Here is a 22,809-nt window from a genome sequence, read left to right as displayed (position 1 = left end):
GATGGCGTGTTGGTTACATCTTTCTAAGGACTCAACCTTTAATACATTTAAAAAGGTTTTCAGTATAGACATCAGCTCATTGATTAGTTATATTTGCTAAAGATTTATAGAAGCCAATGATCAAAACTGGTTTAGATAACGGATTGCCTTTTGGTACTTATTTGTACCAACATAAACCCGTTTTTTACATTAGGACTGAAGACTTGATGATCAAAAAATAAACTAATTAATACATTTTTTACATTTTACTTTGCAATGTACACTGCCCGGCCTAAAAAATGGTCTCACACTCTAATATTCGTTGGACCGCCTTTAGCTTTGATTACGTCACGTGTTCACTGTGGCATGGTTTCCACAAGCTTCTGCAATGTCACAACATTTATTTCTGTCCAGAGTTTGCATTCATTTTTTAAAAATCTTGTATTGATGAAGGGAGTTTGGGACCACTGCGTAAAGTCTTCTCCAGCACATCCCAAAGATTCTCTATCGGGTTCAGGTCTGGACAATCCATATGCGAAAAGGATGTCTCATGCTCCCTGAGCCACTCTTTCACAATTTGATCCCGATGGATCCTGGCATTGTCATCTTGGAACATGCCCGTGCCATCAGGGAAGAAGATTGATGGAATAACCTGGTCATTCAGTATTCAGGTAGTCAGCTGACCTCATTCTTTGGGCACATAACATTGCTGAACCTAGACCAGACCAACTGCAGCAACCCCAGGTCATAGCACTGCCCACAGGCTTATGACCTTTTTTTTGGCCGGGCAGTGTATATGTATGTATCCTATGATTAAAAAACATTGTGACTGCAAAAATAAAATCACAAGGAATCATAAAAGCTTTAGATTTTGCTTTTAAGGGCTTAACCTATAAGTTGATTAATTTGATCGGCTGAAATGAGATAAAGTTATATTTCAAATTAATATTTTCTTGTTTCAGCTCCTCCCACATGGATTTGGTGATTTACTCCTCAGCCTCTGGATTTGAACTGTTAGCTGGATATATAAAGATATTTGAAACTGTCATTGGGCGTTGGGAAATTGGGATGGCCTTTTTTCTACACTTTTTAACATTTTACAGACGTAATAACCTATGAATTAGTTGAGAAATGATGGCAACATTAATATTGAAATATTTTTTAGACAAAACAGATTCAGTCATAACAGCTTTTGTTGGTATTTGTATTCCTGCTTTGTATTTGTTGTGGCTGTGACCCTTGCTAATCAAATCACAGCTAGATTCTCCAGACAGGCAGTCGCTGGCCCGCGGGCTACAGCTCCTCCACAGATAATGTCACTTCCTGTGAAAACAAACTGATCTTGTTACCAGAAATGGTCACTGTTGTCTTTCAAAGCAGTACCAAAAAAAAGAAAGAAAATTGAACCGGTAAATACTAAAAAGACAACATGCCTGCTGCCAGAAGGGGAAAATATTTATTTCAGTATTGAGTGATTTTGTGAGTTATCACCTCCCCCTGAGAACATCTGACAAATGGAAAACAAATGTTTGTATGGAGATTGGACTCCGCCGTTTTTCATTTACTTATTATTTCCCAGTGATGACGGTGGACGGATCCTAATGTTATTATGCGTCACCAAAGAAGAAACACATTTTTAAATTTGACACGACTACACAAAATAAAACGCACTGTGTATAAAAGAGACAAAGACATATAACTGTTGGCCTGCAGCATGTTCAGACAAACAGGTGGAGCTCAGTTAGACTCTCCTTGTCAGGTGTGGTAGAGCTGCAGGCTGCCAAATGGTTACCATTATTCAGCATAGCTGCGCTAATAATGAGGGCTGAAATGAATGGTGTCACTTTAGTGTAATTGCTGCAGAGGGAGAAACATGGCCAGAACATTGGGTACAACAACTAGATGGGCAACAAGGGAACTACAGGGGAGAGTCAATATACCACAGATAGGACAAATACACCTTTACTGTGAGCCCTTGTATGGCAGGAAAACATTCTCCCTATAACCAGAGAGATAGGGAGAGGGAACACTTCAGTCTCGATATTAACACAGTGCTTCAAAATAACGTCAATATAAAAAAGAAATCTATAGAAATCACAATTGTAACGGTCGACTGTGCAAAAACTGTAATATTACGAGACAAAGAGACAATGTAGCTGCATGATGACAGGATCGAGGGATGTTTTTGCAAAAAGATAGAGGTGATACATTCTCAGTTGTCATAATCTGTGGCTAAATAGACCTTAATAACGAGCTACGATAAGCTATTCCTTACACACACATACTTGTCAGTGTGTGGGAATTCAAAACAAGATTCAAAAGTTAATGGTTTGTTGAAGGGCAAAGAGTTTGGGTGGAAACCATTTCTGACAATAGTTTGGGATGACACTACACGGAAAAACAGTAAAAGAGTGGTTTGTTTCTTTACAAAGCCTGGCACTTGAGGGCATCAGAGCATAACTGCTTGCTTTTCTCACCTTCACACACACACACAGATGCACAAACTGCCCAACTTTGTTTGGACAATCTAGCTGGTCAACCACTCTACAGATTTCAGATGAGCTTTTACAATCACCCTTCTTTGTCACCTTGCAACCCCAATTTTATCTAGCTATTCCATAGAGGCAACTGGTGTTAACATGCAGGTAGTACGCTGCAGCTTTCACCTCAATTTCCTCAAGCAAAAAATGCACACACATAAGCCTCTCTCATTTTTTTCCCCTCAGCTAGCATGTACTGTACAATCAGGGCTGGACAACAATGGTTGATAGGTTGCCAATGGGAACCCCTTTTGAGAAATTGGCTGCCAATTCCTGGTCAATAAAGTGAAAAAAAGTGACAGCTGCCAATCTAAACTAAATGTTGCTGTGGTTTGTGATAGCTGTCTTAGCACAATCCAGCAGATTGGGGATTATCTCTCTGAAAGTACAGAAGATGGAAAAGCTGATTCTAAGATTTCATGGTTTAAAGTCTGGGAATCAGCAAAAAGTTCCAGAAATATATCATTTGAAATGGAAAGAATGTACGAAGAAGCCCCCAGTGAATGTTTGAAGGATCTGTTAAGCGCATGACGCTGTGTGCCAGACCATCAGTTTTTTATATGATGTCTGCTGGACTAGTACAAAACAAGATAAACACACTTTTGTTTCTGCAACTATAAAATTGAGGCTAAACATCCAGTGGTTTCTCATGCTTTGCAAAAAATACTGTCATATGGAAGAGCAAAGTTTCCGAAAAAAAAGCAAAGAAATCTAAAGAAATATGAAGCGTGTCCTATTTGCGACAATATAAGCCAACGGTTCCCAAACGGTGTGCCGCGCCACACTGGTGTGCTGTGAGACAAATCGCGTTGTGCCGTGGGATTATTAAACAATTACGCCTAGTGCATTTAACTGTACAAAAGGTTATGAATGATTTTTAATTTACTTTATCGGTACTTTGTCCTACACACTTATTTCACAATAGAGAAACAATAGGCCTTATATGCTTTGGCATTACTAAATAAAAGCATGTTTTCACAGAGTGATAACAGTGATACTATGTGCTATAGAGGGTATTTTTCCTGGATATGATTATAGGTATGCCTTGAGATTTTGGTTTTGGTCTTTGGTGTGCCTCGGCCAAAAAAAGTTTGAAAACCACTGATATAAGCATCAAGGTATCCAGGGAAACGGTTATTCTTTTCATTAGCTAACATTGTTATGACCTATATTGACAGAGTAACAGAAAAGGGGGCAAAAGTAGGCTATAGTAACATTATCAAGTGTAGTGAATGTTCATTTTAACATTACTTTCAGGTGGCTTTCTTCCGTGCTGCTAGAGTGAGTAGGATTAGTATTCACGGTCCCATAATTGTTATAGAAAATCACTCCATTATTCAATGTTTTAGCTTCTCCTCTTAACCTACAACTCATCTTCATTTTTATTAAAAGACTAATTCATAATCAAATGTTAAGCAACAGAGTGAAATGGACCATGTACTGCACGTCTGCCATTAGTAGAAACTTGTGGGCTGTGAACTGATTTTCTGCTGATTGACGCACCACCATACAGTTTGTGTATGTGTGTGCTGATGAAAAAAGAGAGGAGGATAAAGAGAAGGTAGAAAGATAAAATATTAAATGGAAATAAGGTTTGCCAACATAGCAACAAAAACCAGTCCTCATCCCATTTCTTTCACTTCCTACACAGTCTTTCCTCCATTAATGAGCGGCATGAAACGGTGACTCAGCGTTAAAATCAAAGCTCATTCCCAGCTCGCTCATTATGTCAGGGACAAACTGAGACAGATGGTCCACAGGGACCAGCTGTCCTCCAGTCAGACACTGTGTAGTTCAATGACAGGAGTCCCCACCGAGAGATGAAGCACATACTCTCGAATACGTTTGTGGGCAGGTAAGTGTGCCGCAGGTTCACAAACACATATGGTACAACCCTTTTTGGATGATTCTATAGAAAAGCAATATTCTTTTAGGTTCATGGTCATTAATACAGAAAGGGAAATGTGCCAAACGTTGGGTGAGCATTGATGTGGAATGTGGAATTATATTTGGCCCTGCAGGAGTAGCATGCCATGTCGTCATAGATCTACTCTGACAAGTGGTAACCTTTACCTAACGTACCTTCAAACTGCCCTTTAATCTTTCCCTCACCCAAGCAAAGAGCAGGTACTTTGCTGCTCGATCAGGCCGGTGTCTGCCACAGCAGGCTTAATGGCATCTTTAATCTCAAGCAATGCCCTGCTCAGGAACCACCACCACTATTTATCAATTCCTACTCATCTTACTAATAACCACTAATCAGCAACCCTTCTCTTTCCATTCATGAACAGTGTACCTTCATTTGTCTTAAAGAAAAGTTTCAATATGAAGTTGTGTGTGAGTCAGGGTATCAGCTAGCTAGCTAAATGCTTTCTAATAATACCTAGCAACCAAGCATTTAGCTACCAACAAAAAGCTATAAAATCTGCTAATCTAGAAACCGATGACAATAAGTCTCAGGGGGCAACGGCCAATATTTCTGGGGGCCTCAGTGAAGGATATTCCACCAAAGACTTTGTTTTCCTTGCACCTGCCATTGCTTACAGTCCCATTAGCAACTTGAAATGCAAGCATTGAGTTGCAAGATGTCATCTACAATTGGACGGTTTCCTAAGTAGCCATTTAACAAGCTTATAAAAAGTTTGTAAAAAGCCTAATCTTCCTCAAATGATAGACAACGAGTTCTTAGTTTGCATTGCGACCGATTTATACTGCCTATTTTACTCCCCACACAGACTTTTTTTGTGCTGCAACCAACCAAAGCCTGCGTGATGTGATTTGTCTTTTGTATTTGGACTATACAGAAATGTTGCTTGCCAACAGATTTTGGAAATCTATCTATCTGCAATGGAAGAATATGTTAAAAGAATCAACACTTAGTATATAGCGGATATTATATTTACATGTTGATATTGCTCCAATATGTGCAAATGTACACACATACAGTATAAACAGCCTCAAAACAATGCCTTGCACCCCGACAGAGACATGTTCCACTCCTCATCACAACTTAAATCCACTGTTCTCTAAATGTCTACAGGCACTGAACTATGAATATTGAGCTAAGCTGCACATTAACTTGCGTGTCCTGTTTTAGAGATCTCTGACACCACATGGGAGCTGTTCAAAAAGCATGGCTTAGTTTACATCTAATCCATTATTCCTCTGTGTCATATTTGTTTACAATCAATTTGATGGTGCGGCAGTGCACAAGGGCCTGGAGGAAAAGGCCATGTTTCAGAGCTGCAAAATCTTGTAACAGTTCAGTGGGTGCGCCTCGGCGATGCTGCAGGGAGTGCAGAGGAGGAGAGCGGGTGTCAAGGGTACAGAAGAAAGTGGGGACGGCTGAGGAGGAGAGATAATGCAGGATTTGTCGGGAGTTTAGCAGACACGAGGAGAGCTCCTGAGGGCCTTCAGCAAACACACACACACACACACACACACACACACACACACACACACACACACACACACACACACACACACACACACACACACACACACACACACACACACACACACACACACACACACACACACACACACACACACACACACACACACACACACACACACACACACACACACACACACACACACACACACACACACACACACACACACAGCTACTATATCCTTTCACCCCTACAGCCCTCACTCTCTCATCTTTCTCTCTTGTTTTTAATGCAGATTCACTCATGTTTTTTTAGCTTTCTGCTGGTTTAGAAAGTAAATCTTGTTTATACTTTCTAATACAGCCTCTTCCTTTCTCTCTGGGTGTTTGTTTTTTGGTGAGCGGGTGTGAAGAGAATACAGAGTTGGCATCAAGGCCACTAAGAGCTATCAGGAGGAGACAGGCTCTCCCTGGTTGTCTCGCTTTGCAACAGATTGATCAAGTCTGCTGGAGGACAAATTATGCATGTGTGCGCTGACTGCCGGAGTTCGTGTGCGTTCATAAAAAACATGCGTCTATGTAAAATGTGAATGTGTGTATGCATTCACAAAAGCAGGCTGGAGACAGACAGAAAGCGATAGCTCGCCCGTTAATTACTCAAGCTAATAGAGCAGCTGCTGATTCACTCCCACTCCGTCAGATTCACAGCAGGACGGGGAGGCTCGGGCAGGACATGTGAAGCATTAAGATGCACATGCTGTGACTCCGGACAGAGGCTGATCGGAAACATTCTGAGAAAATCCATTAGATTGATGTAGTTCAGGGACTTCAGCTGTCTTTGGATGAGGACACGACGGAAAGTTTTCAGACAGCAGACACTGACACTATTAAAGGTGCTCTTTTGTGCTACTTTTTAGTAAGTTCCCCAACACGAAAAGTTCTTAGGAGGACTTTAAAGTTCCTTAATATTTTGTTAGGATTTTAAATCTCATAGAAACTTTTCTTGCTTTTAACTTGTGTCTCCTCCATTCCCCTGAGTTATCCTGGCCAACTTGTTTCCATGGCAACATGTCCTCAGAAAAACCCTTTAAGTTTAAGTTATCACAAAATGTTCAAGGTAGTTAGCATTCTTATTAAAGAAAGTGCTACTGAAGAGGTATTCAAGACAACAAAGTGTATTTTAATTGCACAGTAGGATTGTTGAAATGTATGACATCATTTTATATTTTAAAACATTAAGCAAACATATTCATTCAAGCTGTTTAATATCCATATATCAATAACAGATGCTAACACTTACCAACGTACCATGTGTTGTGCGCTTTTTCAAACATATAACAGTGGACAACTTCATGCACAACAATGTCCGTACGCAAGCTCCACCATTTAAAAATCATGCATGATTAAAACATTTCCTAATAATGTTAAAACTAACAGTTAATAAATGCAATACAAACAATAAAAGGTGCACTTACATGCAGAGTACAACACATGGGGATTGCATGAGGCAATGGGTGTGCACTGTGTGTACTTGGTAGTGCGGCTGTGTTGGTGGGTTGTAAGACTCAAGGGAGACAAAATCGATGAGTACATAGGGCCATGAATGCAAAACAGAAGTGTCCAAATACTGCAAAGGGTGATAGAAGAGCTTCCCAGAATACAACAGTCAGCATATCTCTTCACAGCACCTTTGCATTCAAGATAATACAAAAAATGTAAACCCTGCAGCTCTTCAGTTGATCTTAGGAAAGAAAGCCAAAAATCAAATTTAAGATTTAAGTAAATACCATAAATATTTTCGAAATGCAAAAGCAGGCGAGTTGAACATTTGATGGAGGATATCGTGCCAGAAGTGCAGCATGGACATGAGAAATATCAGCGTCATGGTGAGATATTCACACGTTAATTAAAGTCTATAAATAGAAGTCTGTGAATTTGTGGCTCAAAAACGCTGATCACCACAAAGGGTTCCGCTTACGGAGTAGGAGCGGAGGGGCGCACTGATAACAGAGAGAGTGTAAGATTACGATAAGCCTCAGCCCTCCAGTTTGTACACTCAGGATTTTGAATCTGAGAAACAGAAGTGGGGAGCAGCTAAAGGAAGTATTTCTGAAGAGGATTTTTGAGATATGGAGGAACTGCCCAGTAGAGGGCGCCCCTCACTTAATGGAGTAGAGTGGAGCACAGCGACACACACAATGCAGCGTCTTAATCGCATTCACCAGCAGGAGATGGCAATCTTTTCATAGCCAGTATTTTTAAAGTCTCCTTTAATCTTCATTGCTTTTCGTCCTTTTCCAGATATTCCACCCTTTCTCTTTACCCTCACCTTCCTCGAGCCCTTCACTGAATTTTTCAACTCGTGCCTCTCCTTAGGCAGACCCAGGCCTGACTCAACACTCCTGTCCTCTCTAATGATCATCCTCATCCAATGCCAGTGTATGCCATCTGTTTAGCATATGCAAATACAACAGTGCTGCATCATCCTAACAGAAGAGAAATACATGCTTACTGGAAATGGACAGTCTTTGCGCACTGACTGTGTTGCCACGGAAACAGGATGCCATGTTGTAAATACAGAAACTACTAGAGGCACTGAGGTTGTTTGCCATTGTTTGCTAGGGTGCCTTGCTAAAACGCAAAGGCTGTAATGGTTTTTGAGATGGAACTTGTGGCTGAACGATGATCTATGATCTTTGGTGGAAGTAGTTTAAAGATGACGATGCACTACTGCTGACTATTCAAGAAAAAAGGCCATGTGCTGTGGCTTCTTGACAGTGCGTTCTATCAGAGTAAAGGTATTTTCAGGGACGAGCAACTGTTTATAGAGAAAAGGAATTTGTGCAGTCAAGCGGATGTTGCTGTCAAGTCAACATAACACGGTTGAGGGTGTCTCGATTCAAGGTATAGACAGATTTTAGACCATGTGGATTTTTTGTTTATCAGTTCATCTGGTTGCCTTTTCACTTCCAAATCTTTTACTACACTTGACAGATATTGTAACAGACTACCAAGCAACACTGACAAGTGTTATTCATTTGCTTAAAGAGAGAAAACCCCACTATTTATTAATTTAAGGATTTGTTTGATCTATAGATATCACGATAATATCACTTTGGGAAAAAAAGAACCAGTGAATGTTACATATTTTGACACACAACGTGAAGAATACAATTACAACTTCATCCAATACCAGCGTCTGCTAACATTTCCCTTATAAAAGAGCTTCACATATAAATATTCATGAGGTTCGTTAACTGTCCACTCTGTCAGAACACCTTGTTCTCAGACAAGCCAAGAGGTGCCCCCCTGGGTCCTCCATATTCATGCAGTGAAGGCCAGCCCCGTTTACTAAACATACAAAAGCTCGTCTTGCTAAGAAAGTGTATTTCCTGAAAACTTGAGCTAACATTTGTAAATCTCTTCACACACTTTTTCTGTAATTAATTCAACTTGAGGATTAGTTTATTCTTGGATTGTTTAGTAATAGAAGCCCTACATATCTGACATCTTTGAAAGAGAGAGGGGTAAATTAGAATTTGGCACAGGTGTGGTTTCCAGAACTTTTATGCTAAAACCAGAGTAAAACTGCTGATTTACAGATTTGTGAAGTTTCTTATCGGCTTAAGTGCAGAGGATCTCACCTGTATGCCCCATCAAACATTAATTTCACGCTGCGAGATGCCTCCCAGTTATAACTTCATCGCTGCAACACCTAAAATTCCTAACAAGTTTCCTGGTCTCTCTTTATCACCAAGGTTGCTGTGCCCTTGCTCTACTCTTCAGCATGTGTTTCACACCTGAGGAGGGTGTGCAGTGAGCTTTCTAATCATGAGTCTGAGAAACACAACATGCAAAGGTAGACATCAGTCTTTGCAGAACAGAGGGCCAGGCTCACTGCAGGAGAGAACTAAAGGGCCATGAGTCTGATAAATGAGCTAACCTAGCAGAGCCGATTCACGTCAGAGCAGCTTCAGTGAGGTTTTGTTAGTGGGATGGATGGCGTAAGAGCACATGCAGTCTCATTGAAGGTGAGAAGTTAGAGAGTCGCCCAAAAGTAAACTCAAATAGAGAAGTAGAAGAACAAGTAGTTTTTGTTAGGACTGCGGCCATGTACCTGAGTATATCTCCCTGCTCTTCAATTTCATCAGCAACCGCTTGACACCTGCAATAATGTGAAGAAGCCCGTCATCATCACAACCTCCCAACAACTGTCCCCTCAATGTACCCCTCCCTCTGACATGAAAGGGGAGAAATTGAGGCCAAACAGAGAACCCAATGTGATCTAAGATTCTCTAATGAATTCTGTAACTGGTAACACTGTAGCAGCAATAAAACAACAGTATAGTAATAATCACAATGATAAAGGGATCAGTTTGTGGATAATAATAAGGAGTAAAAGAATACCAAGACAAGTTGAAGACACACTCTTACTTCAACAAATTAAAATGCTTTCATCATCACGTCATAGTCAGGTTAGGTCTAAAAGAAAAAGGAAAAAAGAATGAAGGTTGGAAAGCCAAAAGGCGTTTAGATTAGGAGATATGTAAATACATTTTGTACATACAGTGGTATGCAAAAGTTTGGGCACCCCTCTGAGATTTCATGACAATTTGCTTTTCCTTTATAATAGAAGATCACAGCAACAACATTTGTTTTCCTACAAAGATGTAGACGTTTTAGTGTTTTCCAGACCAAAATTCTTAGGGTAGCATTACATACTTTTATTATAATAAAATAAAATGCAAAAAATGGGATGTGCAAAAGTTTGGGCACCCTTATAAATAGCATTCATTTCAACACCTGTACGGATTTATAGCTGACAGGTTGCTGCACAAAATTGCTTTGATTAGCTCATTAGACCTTCAATTACAAAGACAGGTGGAACCAATCATGAAAAAGGCTATTTAACATAGGTAATAGCTGGCTGTGCCTGGCCTAGGTTCTTTCTTAGGGAGTGGCAAGATGGGGACCTCAAAACAACTCTCCACTGACCTGAAAGCTAAGATAATCCAACATTATAAATTAGGAGAAGGGTACAAAAAATTATCTGACAGGTTTAAACTGTCTGTCTCCACAGTCAGAAACGTAGTTGTGAAATGGAAGGCCACAGGAACAGACCGTGTGAAGGAAAGATGTGGTAGGCCGACAAAAATAGGGGAAAGGCACAGGCGAAGGATGGTGAAAATGGTCACAGAGAAGCCACAGACCACCTCCAGAGAACTACAACAACATCTGGCTGCTGATGGTGTAGTTGTTCACCGTTCCACAATCCAGCGTACTTTGCACCAGGAAGAGCTCATTGGAAGGGTGATGTGCAAAAAGCCTTTCCTGAGTGTTAATCACAAGAAGAGTCGCATGAGGTATGCAAAAGCACATCTGGACAAGCCAGAAGCATTTTGGAACAAAATACTGTGGTCAGATGAGACCAAGATTGAGTTATTTGGTCATAACATGAACAGGTATGCATGGCGAAAAAAACACACTGCATTCAATGAAAAGAACTTGTTGCCCACTGTAAAATTTGGTGGAGGATCTATCATGTTATGGGGCTGTGTGGCTAGCACAGGTACTGGAAAACTTGTTAAAGTTGAGGGCCACATGAATTCCTTACAGTACCAGGAGATTCTTGACAAGAATGTTCTAGAGTCAGTCACAAAGTTGAAGCTACGCCGGGGTTGGATTTTTCAGCAGGACAATGATCCTAAGCACCGATCAAAATCCACCAAGGAATTCATGCAGAAGCACAGGTACAATGTTCTGGAATGGCCATCCCAGTCCCCAGACCTTAACATCATTGAAAATGTATGGATTTATTTGAAGAAGGCTGTCCATGCACGGAGGCCAAGAAACCTGACTGAACTGGAGACGTTTTGTGTGGAAGAATGGGCCAAAATACCACCTGCCAGGCTTAAGGGACTTGTCTGTGGCTACAGGAGGCGTCTACAGGCCGTTATTGCAGCAAAAGGAGGCAATACTAAATATTAATGGAATTATTTCTTAGGGGTGCCCAAATTTATGCACATGCCTATTTTTGTTTGAATGCACATAAACATGTTTCTGTTTGACCAATAAAAGTTATTTCACTACTGAGATGTTTCTGTTACCATAAGGTATAACATATGTTAAAATGAAGTTGCTGCTTCAAAAGCTCAGCAAGTGACAAACTGATGCAGTGGTTTTCCTAAGGGGTGCCCAAACTTTTGCATACCACTGTACATTATTATCCAAGAAAAAATCCAATTTGTGTCGAGAATGTGTCACATTAGACCTTAGAATAAACATTGATGTGTATTGGCATCGAGCCTTCATCGAGGAGGTTTTTTTAAGGTCTAACAAGACTATGACATGATGATAAAGGGGATTTAAAGGTTTAAAAAACAGGTTGCCTTGTAGTTTTTTTGTCTGCATCTATCTTCAGAGAACCTCAAACAAAGTATTTGTATCCATGATGCTCTCCTATCCAAAGTTTTTATTTCTCTAAGAAAGGAAGTGGGGTTTAACTACATAAAACAGTTTTTACAATCAGTCATTAAGAGAACATACAGCCAGCAGATGAGGTATGAGCCCACAGATGTACAGAGAGCAAACAAAATAACACATAGCCAGACAAAAGTCACCTACTGAGCACCACCCACCCACTCCGAGACTCCCACTGACTGGCTCTCTGTTTCTGTGTGTGACAGGTGTGTTTCCTTGAGAGGGCACATCTGTGTGGTCCTTACCTGTGTTCCTATCGGGTATGATACAGCAATGCTTCTTCAGTATGCCTGGCAACACCTTTCAAGAAAACACAAGGAAGCGGGAGGTGGAGAGAAATAGAGACAGAGAGAGGGAGAGACAGCGAGGGGGAAAGATGTTAATATCACAACAGCTCAAAGCAGATAAACAACATGAAGCTCAGACAAAAAGCACCGAGCCATGCTGCGACCAACAATTACAGAGTGGCAAGAGACACACATTTGTCACACCATTTGCGTCAGAAAGTGCTGCTCCCACATTTATTCATCCAACACCTTTCTTCTGATGTGAGCAGTGGAGCACTAAATGATGTTCCCAGTGTGGATATATGGGCTTATTTTCTACTGTGATTCAGACTACAAACAGTCAAAGGTGGGTTTAATGGCGTGTGAAGAAAAACACTCCATTGGGATGGAACAGGATAGAGATTTTAAAAATTGCTGGATTGAGATGAGAGAAAGGTTGGCGGTGTTATCAGTCGATCTGGTGTGGTCGCATCAACAGGGCCAATTTTAGAAGCTTTTTCTGCTCCATCAGCAATTTTTTCCATGCCAGGAAGTTGTAGCAGCAAATATAAAAGACAATTATTGCACAACTCACAAGCCTGAGGTGGTCACTAATCAATAATACATGCTTACAATCTATTCTGTGAGCATTACAATAGTAACCTTATCAATCTTGGGTGTATATTAGCTGCTGATATATTGCACCTACGCGTCAGCTTTTCCGGGGAGCTGCAAAATCATATCTCTATCGAGTTAAAATTCTGAACGAAACATCACGTTTTCAAATTTCTTTTTTATGGTGAGAGTTTTGTTAAGCTTTGCGGTGACACTGAATACCATTATCGGTGTTCACCAGGCACAGATAAGCAGAATTTACACTAAAAAATATTTCAAGGGAAGTAAAAAGGGAGAAGGAGGTGTGGAAGTGGCACAGCAGGTGCTATCAGTGCCTCTTTGTCCTTGCCTCTGACTGACAGGCTCATTATTGTACAAAATCACTTTAGTAATATAGACAGCTCCCCTCTTCCTTTTTCACTGCTCTATTTTTCATGGTGATATTGTTAACGTTCTTTTACATTTAAACTCAGTGGTTATATCCGGCTTCCCTGTCTCTCAGTGATTTCGCTTCTCTACAGGACTGAATAAGAGCAATCAGATAAGTGACAGTTTTAATTAAGGAGAGGGGCATAATATAAAAGGTACCTCTTGAAAAGATAGAGAAAACCAGAAAAGAAATAGAAATGAACTATAATGGCTTGTCTCTGGGGGATTTTCAAAAGACTTATTATATAATTCATACAGGAGAACGGCCTTAAGCGCACACTTTTGTCGTGCTATCTCACTTTCTACTTTATCAGCAGCATACCAAGAAGAGAGGTAATCCTGCATTCATACAAATGCTTCCATGCCCGTTTGTGCTAGTTTGCTTTTGTCCTTCAAATCTTAAATATTGTCCTTTTCAACACTTCAATGAGTTCTGACCTCAGTTTGAAGGGAGTGTCATGATCCTTGTTTTGTGTTTGTAGTTCCCCGTTTTATTTTGAAATGTTTTTCCTCTGTGTGTCTGGTCTAGTTTAATTCCTGTCTTTGGTTTCCCTCCTGTCTGATTGTCTCATTGTTGTCACCTTTTGCCCTGTGTTTCTGCCTCCCCTCCCCAGCTGTGTCTTGTCTTGTCATTAGTCCCTTTGTATTTAGTCTTGCTTTCCCTTGTGTTCCTTGTCCTGTCTGTGAGTCAGTTACCAGCGTACCAGCGTTTTGTTTCATGTATCAGGTCTGTTTGTTGTCCTTGAGTTTTTGTGCTAGTTAGTTTTTGTTCCTCATTCCGAAGGATTTTCTGTTGATACTTTTGGAGAACTCTTTTTGTTGTACCTTTTTTTTGGTAGGAAAATGTGATCCTCTTACTGAGAGAGTGTTTGATTAGTTATTCTCCTTGTGAGCGCCCCGAGTTCCCTTCTTGAAGTTTTTTGAAATAACGTATTTGTTATACTTTAACTCTGTCTCCTGGGGTTGTGCATTTGAGTCCTACTGCCTTGTGTCTATAGTTCATGAGAGGGACAAGCATAAACTAAACCATAACAATTGTTTTTAAACATACGTCCTACCATTGCAAATGCATTTGACCTCTAGCAATAATGTTTTTTCATATCCTAGATGTTACTTTTTCTTTTCTAGATACAAAGGATTTCTCAACTTTCACAACAATTTATTAGAACATCATCTGCTTGTGACATACTGAACATATTGGCAGACACCCGATACTTTGGTTATGAAGTCAACCAACCCATCGATTCAGCAGTGATTACAGGGCACACAATGGAGCCTGTATTCAGACGTATGGCACAGAATGGCTGAGTTGTATCTTATGTCTTTATGCAAAATTAACCATTCAAAATCCTACTAGACTGTTAAAATATTGGATTGTCACATTGTGTTTCTTAGCTCATCAAAAATGTATGGTATTTGTGGATATATATAGTTTTCACAGGACAGATTTGTACTATGATCTGGTCTTAAAAGTAGCTTAACCTACGGAGCTTAGCAAAGATACAAGCTTTAACTGAAGCTAATAGGGAACACAAGTATCAAAGCAATTGTGAAAATGATTTGACTAAAATTATTTTATCAACTCATTTGTGTTTCATATAAAATGAATACATACAAAACAACGATGCTGTAGATGTGGACCTTTAGATAAATACAGACTTTTTTTGTGGCGACTTCAAATGAGAACAACTTGAAAGTATTTTAATGCTTCTATTCCAGGGTATGCATCAAAATGCTATTCAGAAAACACGTGTTGTGGACAGTTGTGTGGCCACAAATAGATATCTCTGCAGAGATGAGAGATGATTGCTTTGCAATGACTCAAACAGCTGCATGATGTACAGTTATAATTGATGCTGGCTAGCTGGATGGCAGGCAGAGGCTTGTAGTGGAGGAGTGTGGAATCAAACTCTCAGAGACACTCATCAGGGTCTCAGACACACAGAGCTGTCACCTGCCTCTCATTTACACTTTAACAAGGAAGTCTGGAGACAAGGCTTCTAATTTCACATGAGAGAAATGCATTGGGCATCTGTTTGCCTTTAAAGCTTATCATTGGATGAGCAAAAGAAGAGGATTTGTGTCATCTCTTTAGAACAAGACAGATTTACAAGACACATCAGGACAATCCCATGGACACATAACTGGGACAACTGGAAATACAAAAACAGGCTTATTTTGTGGCTGCTATTTGCACAGATGTGTCACATTATCCACAGATTTGACTAGCTGGTTTCATTCGAATCAGTTAAAAGCTCGACAGATTGTATACAAAGAACAGCCATGAAATAAATAACCTTTATAATATCTAAACCCAATTCTTTTCAATACCCATTAAATCAGCTTTTGATCTGACATTTTTTTCAGTTTTTGTAGACTGGAAATTCAGTGCTCTTAAAACTAGAAGCCAAATTAAGAGGGAGTTTTCAAACACCATTGAGTCAGCAAGTTAATAAAAGGCTCCATTTGGCAATGCTGTCGCAGTTTACAATCATAGTCGCCATTCTGTTGAAGCCTGAGGCTGTGAGAACCAGGGATTGAGTGGGGACATCATAACTGCTCCTGAAGTAGATGTTTTACACAAACTCCTTTTGTCAATTTGTTACATTTCTCATGGCATATAGGGTGGGATATTCACAAAATAATAATACACTTTATTATCATATGTTGGTCATTAAGAAACCCAATTCCCCCCAGGATGAATAAAGTTTTCTGATTCTTAAGACTCTTATGGAAGGAAATCCTGATAATAGAATTATAAACTTTTTGATAAGATATGATAAGAGGTACTTTATTAATCCCAAACTGGGATTTTTTTTTGCATTGCAGCAGCACAAAACAAAACAAGGCATTGCACATTATTACAAATAAAAAATATCTCAAAATAGAAATAGAATAAAGCAGCATTAGAGTAAAAAGAATATATACAGTGATTTTCGGTGTACTTCAAAACATAATATTTCTTAGTTTCCAAAGATATATTTTAACATAATTTCTAAATATATATACAGAACGTTATCATTCTGCAGTATAGTGTGGCATCACATCCATTACAGCACCTGATTCAGCCACTTTTAAAATGACTCATCAAATAAAAATGAGATAGAAGAGCTTCTCGGCTGGAATTGCGAGTAGCAGATGGAAATTCCCAACTGCATCCATTGAGGTTATTTGTTTTTTCTGAGAACAGACTAAAACGTTTTTTATTTTAACTCTTTGATTGTCGTTTTTAAATGTTGTTTCATGCTTTGGACAACAGAGTTTTTGGGCTACTTTTACAGAGAGGTACTAAAGCAATCAAGAGAGACACTTATAGGCAAAGACTGCTGCAAAGAACGATTAGAGAAAGTACCGAATGCATGCGCGTTAACTGAGAAGAACAATCAAATGGGCTGACTCCAATGAATCGCACAACTTTTCTGTCTGATATCAGCTCTCTGAAAATGACTCTAGACACAAAAGTACTGATTTCTCCTCCCCAGAAAGTCCCTTTGTCGTGGAGATTGTTTTTATCTACTCATCAGGGAGGATCGGAAATAGAATCTCTGATTTAACTTGTGCCCAAACTGAAGCTCAAAAGTAAAGTTACAACATTAAGAAGCTGAATTAGTCTCTTTTGTTGTTGATTGTTCCTATTCTCCCTGGGTGTGAACCCTGTCAACTGAGTTGTACTAGACTTTTTTGTTAATGCCTCCGAACAAGTCAGGCTCCACTGCACTATATTTTGTAATGGCTCTGCCCATGATCTGAGACTCGGGGGCCACACAGCCTAGTGTGACCAGTCAACAGGAACCACTTTTGTCCAAGTGGAGTTTCAGGATGCTCATGAAGCAAATACCTGTCTAGGTACCGGCCACAATCAGACTCTCAGACTCACTACCCACACTATAAGTGCTGGGTACAGGCAATTACCAGAAGTGGCAGTGTGTGATAGGATATCTGGGCGCCGGCTGCTGAGAGCTAGAGAGCAACTCTTGGTGATCTAATGATCTGAGAGGACGGATGGGAAGTGGAGTCACTCCAATGCATCTCAAAGCTTTTCCTGTTTGCCTTAAGCGCTGTCTGCTCCCTGCTTGCAAAGGCAAATGTAGTGGTGTACCGATAAAGCACAAGATAAGATTTGCACTGTAACCACTCACATCAGTAATGGCTAAAGAGAAAGGACAAATAAAACTGGGCAAAATATTCAATGAAGTGTGTATCCTTGGTTACATCCAGTAGCTTTCAGTGGAATAGAAAACAAACTATGCATCGCCAGCATTTTACTGTACGACTCCAAAGTTGTCAAATACTGCATGTTGATCAGTGACCCTAATCTTCCAAATAGGAAGATCTACGTGACTGTTGCCATGGCATGAATGAAGGACAAAGTAAGGTGTATAAAGAGTGCGGAAGTTGCACAGGGAGAGGTTCATGGTGGACGGAGGGTCAAAAAACACTGGACTTTCACTTAGAACACCTATGTTAGTGTCATGTGTCAAATTGAAAAGTCAACATTGAGATATTCCAAGTGATGTATTACTTATTTTAATCAAAACCAAGATCTTTTAGTCAACCGAAACTTTTTTTTTTCCTGTGAAGTTCATTTAAAAAAGACAGCTAAGTGGAAACTAGCATGGATAAGATGAAACTGACAAGGTATGTCGTCAGGATTAAGCGTGGGGCCAGCTGACAATATGCCATATTTGACAGGATGGAAGGGAGAGCATTGCATTTGGTATCGTTTAGTAAACTACAGCATTAAAACACAATCCACATGACTAACTCATAGTTTTTGTTGACCTTAACTTCACCTCACTCCTTTAGAACATGCGCCACCAGGGACTTGGGTATAGGCATGTAGATGCCTCCATATGCTCATGCATGGAGGCATGTGGTGCATCTGGAAGGTGTGTTTGCAAATTTGGACAAAATTCAAAGCTTTTGAATAAAATCCTAGGGTGGTCCGTTTAAAACAATGTAAATGAATGACATATCATTAAGTAATATGCAAATATGCCAGAAGATTGAGTGGGATAATGCAAATGATCCATGGTTGGTCTCTAAAATGTGAAATTGCATACATCTATGACCACTGATTTATGACTTTTACCAAAAAATACATATGATGCATAGTCTATGGTCATTGGTTTACAGCAAAGAGGTATTACTAGTAGAAATATTTACTTTGTTAAACCACTTGACCACGATGGGGAAACTTGAGTCATTTCCGAAGAGTTTAATCAAATCTCTTAGACTGTACTGCTCAAAAGACGAGCTACTTCAATGCCCTCCTCTAGATGGGCCTACTTTATTCAAGTTCTTTGCTTTTTTAATTTTGTAAAGACTTTGTTTTAAAAGAGCTGGGCCTTCTGCCAATGGTAATAGTATTAGAACTTTAACTCAAGGTGCACCTCACGTACTTGGAGTTGTACAATCTTTCACTTGGATAGGAGTCGTATTTAACATTTTGACAGTGTCACCACAGCGGCCCGTAAGGGACACATTTATAATTCCTTTAAGAACAGGAGATAATGTACTTTTGTTTCTGGACAAAGACTTTCAAAGGCATACAGCTGTCAAGAGGCAAGGGCAGCCCACTCTCTGCTGTGACAACTTCCAAAGACAGCTGCTGTTATGATGGAATGTACTTGTCTGGCTGACAAAGGAAGCCCAGTAAAATCATCATAAATGACGATATTTCCAACTGGGATCAAACCGTCTGTATTAATGACTGTGCAATTACAATAAAGAGGAAAGGTTACAGATTGTATACCAGCTTGCTAATGGCCCTTGTAATGAGTCACATCTGACTTGGGGCTATGTGGCAGTTATTGCAGTGACAGTAACACCGGGAGAATGTGCAATGACACCCCCCTACCTGGAAGATATGTGCCCAACGCAGCACAAAGGCGATTAACCGAGTAGTGGTGGTGCATAGGTACACACACACACACACACACACACACACACACACACACACACACACACACACACACACACACACACACACACACACACACACACACACACACACACACACACACACACACACACACACACACACACACACACACACACACACACACACACACACACACACACACACACACACACACACACACACACACACACACACACACACACACACACACACACACACACACACACACACACGGCTCGCATGCATTATTAGATTCACAACACTAGGTCCCATCCATCCCCTGCATTCCCTCTGCATCTCTGCTAAAGCCAAACTATTACAGAAGTGCAGAGGGGGGCATTCATGAGGGAAGGAATGGAGACATCAAAAGAAAGACAGAGGGAAAGAAAGAAGGTGGATAAGGTGCATGTAAAGGGAAGATAATGCATTCAAATGAGAGGGAAGAGGAACAAAAAGTGGGGCTGCATATATATTGTTTTTAATCGTCATGTCGATTAAAGTACAACACATTCTGAAAGACTGTGGTACTTAGGTTAAAACAATATTAGTTAAACATTGTATTACTATAAATGTATTGTATTTATTGGTGATTTTTCCTCAAAGTTCAATGTGTTCAAAAAAATTAATTTGGAAATAACTTTCTCTTCTTTTTTAAATTGAACAGATGTGTTGTAAGTTTCCCAGAGGCAGCAGAACAGGAGAACTGAGTAAAATGTGTGTATTTATTTTATCGGAAGTAATATTGTTTTGTCGACCACAAATGTTCCTCTTATCGTGCAGAAGAAGAATGGTACATGGAAAGATAGAAGCAAAACCCGTTGGTCACGATGAGTGGATGCATAGAAAAAGAGCCTGATAAATGTTTAAACATTTTCTTTTAGTCAAACTTGTCTACATTCACCGCTGCCTCTCTCCCCCAACACCAAAGGACATCACCACACGCACGAATGTAGTGCTTCAAGTTTTCTATGCATCTTCAAAGAGATTATGAAAGCCTTATCATGTTGCTGTCTACAAGGCAAGGTCTACACAAGCTTCCCATTCACAACATTGTGAGAGTCTGTATGGGCATGTAAGCAATTTCTACAGCAGCGTTGAAAATACCCTGAAAGGAGCTACTTATTTAAATGTTCTTCTGAGGGGGATGTGGTGTCAGTTTTCAATTAGTTTTTTTTGTCCTTTATTCTTTTTACGCAAGTGGTAGCTTATGATAGGATTCTTTTTAAGCAAGGAAATTGCCTGGTAGCATTGAGTAAAGATTGTTTCATCTCGTTTAATTCATCAGGCTTTGATTGAAAGCCGTTTTAAAGCTAGTGATGTGGATGAGGTGAAAGGTGGGGCCCCCCCCTGAAGCTAGTAAGTGACAAGTAATTTATTCTTTAGTCACATAAGGACTTAAAATGTATTTCTCACTTGCCGCCGCCTTGCATCTGTCCGCCCACAGGTTCCCTCTCTTTCAGTTTCATATGCATATAGCACATGCACACCTAAGCATGTACACACACAGAATCCTGCACACACAAAGATACTGTTAATCTCACTTGTATTGATTGCAAGTAATAATGTTTGCTGCTGAATGACATTACCACTGCTCTTTAGCACTTTGTTCCACCTGCATAATAAATGAACATGGGACCCGAAATAAAACATGCTCGTTCCTATGGCAGAAAATGTCATTTCTGAGTATGCTCCTCAGTGCACATATGTGAGGGGAAAAGTCCATCAATTGCACAACCAATCATCTGTGTGTTATTGAAAAAAGGCTGCCTGACCAACACGGTCTAAAAATAAAGGATTTTTGCATTATTAAGAAGGAAGGAGTACAAAATTCAGGAGCATCTTGGTAAAACTTCCATCTGCGCGGGCGAACAGCAATAACTTCGCTCAGCTTCTAAAGACTTGCAATGAATATGGTCTCCTATTTTTAGCACCTCTGATTATGAGGTCTGACTTGTGAGTGCTGGCAGCCAGCACTTTGTCACTCAATGTGTGTGCTGAATACTGTGGATTTGCTGTGGATTCGGCAGCAGTGCTGAAACCGGCACTATACACCTTCCTTTCTTTTTGCGTAACTCAATCATGGGAATCTATTGGAGCTGAGACATCAATACTTGCGTCTGCACTGAATCTTAAACAACACGCTGTGTCAGAGCACAACTGAAAGTGATGACAAGTTTTTACACAATCAGGCTGAAAACTTTTTATCTTATCTTGTAACATCTCCAACAGCAGGAAAGGCTTGATTTATACACCAATTATCACTCATTTAAAGGAATACGGATGTCATTACTTGATCAATCACAAGCCTTTTGGGAATTGTGCATATGCTATTCAATGCCTAATCCACCGCAAGGTATTATATAACATGATTACACAGGTCTGGGTAGTCCCTTGATTCTTACAAAACCTACAGCTCATGCAATGCTTTTTTTAAATAGCTGTTTCAAGCTTCTCATTCAGAATTGCCAGCGCATGAATTGGGCATTCACATTTAGTCAGGGAAGATCATACACCCACAGAGACTACAGTCGGCATGTTACATACAGTATGACATGACAGTGCACAACAGGAGGAGTGTGGGGGAGACATACCATCCATTTGAGAAGTTAGCCTTGTACTAAGTGAGCTTTTTCATGCCTGAAATGTTGCTCATCCAAGCCTCTTCCTCAGGGCTAAATTCAAGTGCAGGAATTGCATCCATGTGGCAAATCAGAGGAGTGGTGAACAAAATGCATGTACATGCTCAGGTAATGCAAACACCATATGCTTTTGATTGTGATGATTGAACATGTTTCAATAAATGTGCATGTTTGTGTAAATTCAGTTTAAATCATTATGGAAGGGATGGCAGTTTTATCACTATGGAAAAAGTCAGTTGTCAAAAGTGTGCTCGCCATACCAAATTAAGAAAATCCTGCAACAAAAATGCTTAAACACACCCATTTTTCACCACTGCATGCATCTTCTCATTAATGTAAGATGATGTCAGAACCCTACACATGTCATATTTTAGGAGTTCAATTTTTGTTAGAAGATCAATAAGAGATACAGAAGAGGGTTTACCTTCTTCAGAGCTGACATCCTAGGTGGATCCTCTTCCTGCAAAGCCCGTTCACATGCTGAGGTCCCAAGCCAAGTTTGGAGGGTGCGCAAATCCTAACTCAGCCCGGTGCTGAGGCTGAG

At 40.1% G+C, this 22,809-nt stretch overlaps 1 protein-coding gene across 1 annotated transcript in view; it reads right to left on the bottom strand.

The window, feature by feature from the left end:
• Positions 1-22,742, bottom strand: part of dlgap2a (discs, large (Drosophila) homolog-associated protein 2a) — a 146,373-nt gene extending 123,631 nt beyond the window's left edge. The window contains exons 1-3 of the mRNA XM_063909258.1: positions 22,690-22,742; positions 12,639-12,693; positions 10,031-10,078 (exon numbers count right to left, since the gene is read on the bottom strand). Coding sequence (XP_063765328.1) covers positions 10,031-10,078; positions 12,639-12,693; positions 22,690-22,707 — 121 coding nt within the window. The 5' untranslated portion in view covers positions 22,708-22,742. The remainder of the gene's footprint in view (positions 1-10,030; positions 10,079-12,638; positions 12,694-22,689) is intronic.
• Between the last annotated feature and the right edge of the window lie 67 nt (positions 22,743-22,809).

This window comes from Eleginops maclovinus, chromosome 19, assembly GCF_036324505.1.
Source record: "Eleginops maclovinus isolate JMC-PN-2008 ecotype Puerto Natales chromosome 19, JC_Emac_rtc_rv5, whole genome shotgun sequence".
NCBI lineage: Eukaryota > Metazoa > Chordata > Actinopteri > Perciformes > Eleginopidae > Eleginops > Eleginops maclovinus.
The sequence above is the reverse complement of the archived record's forward strand: the minus strand, read 5'-3'. Positions and strand labels throughout refer to the sequence as shown.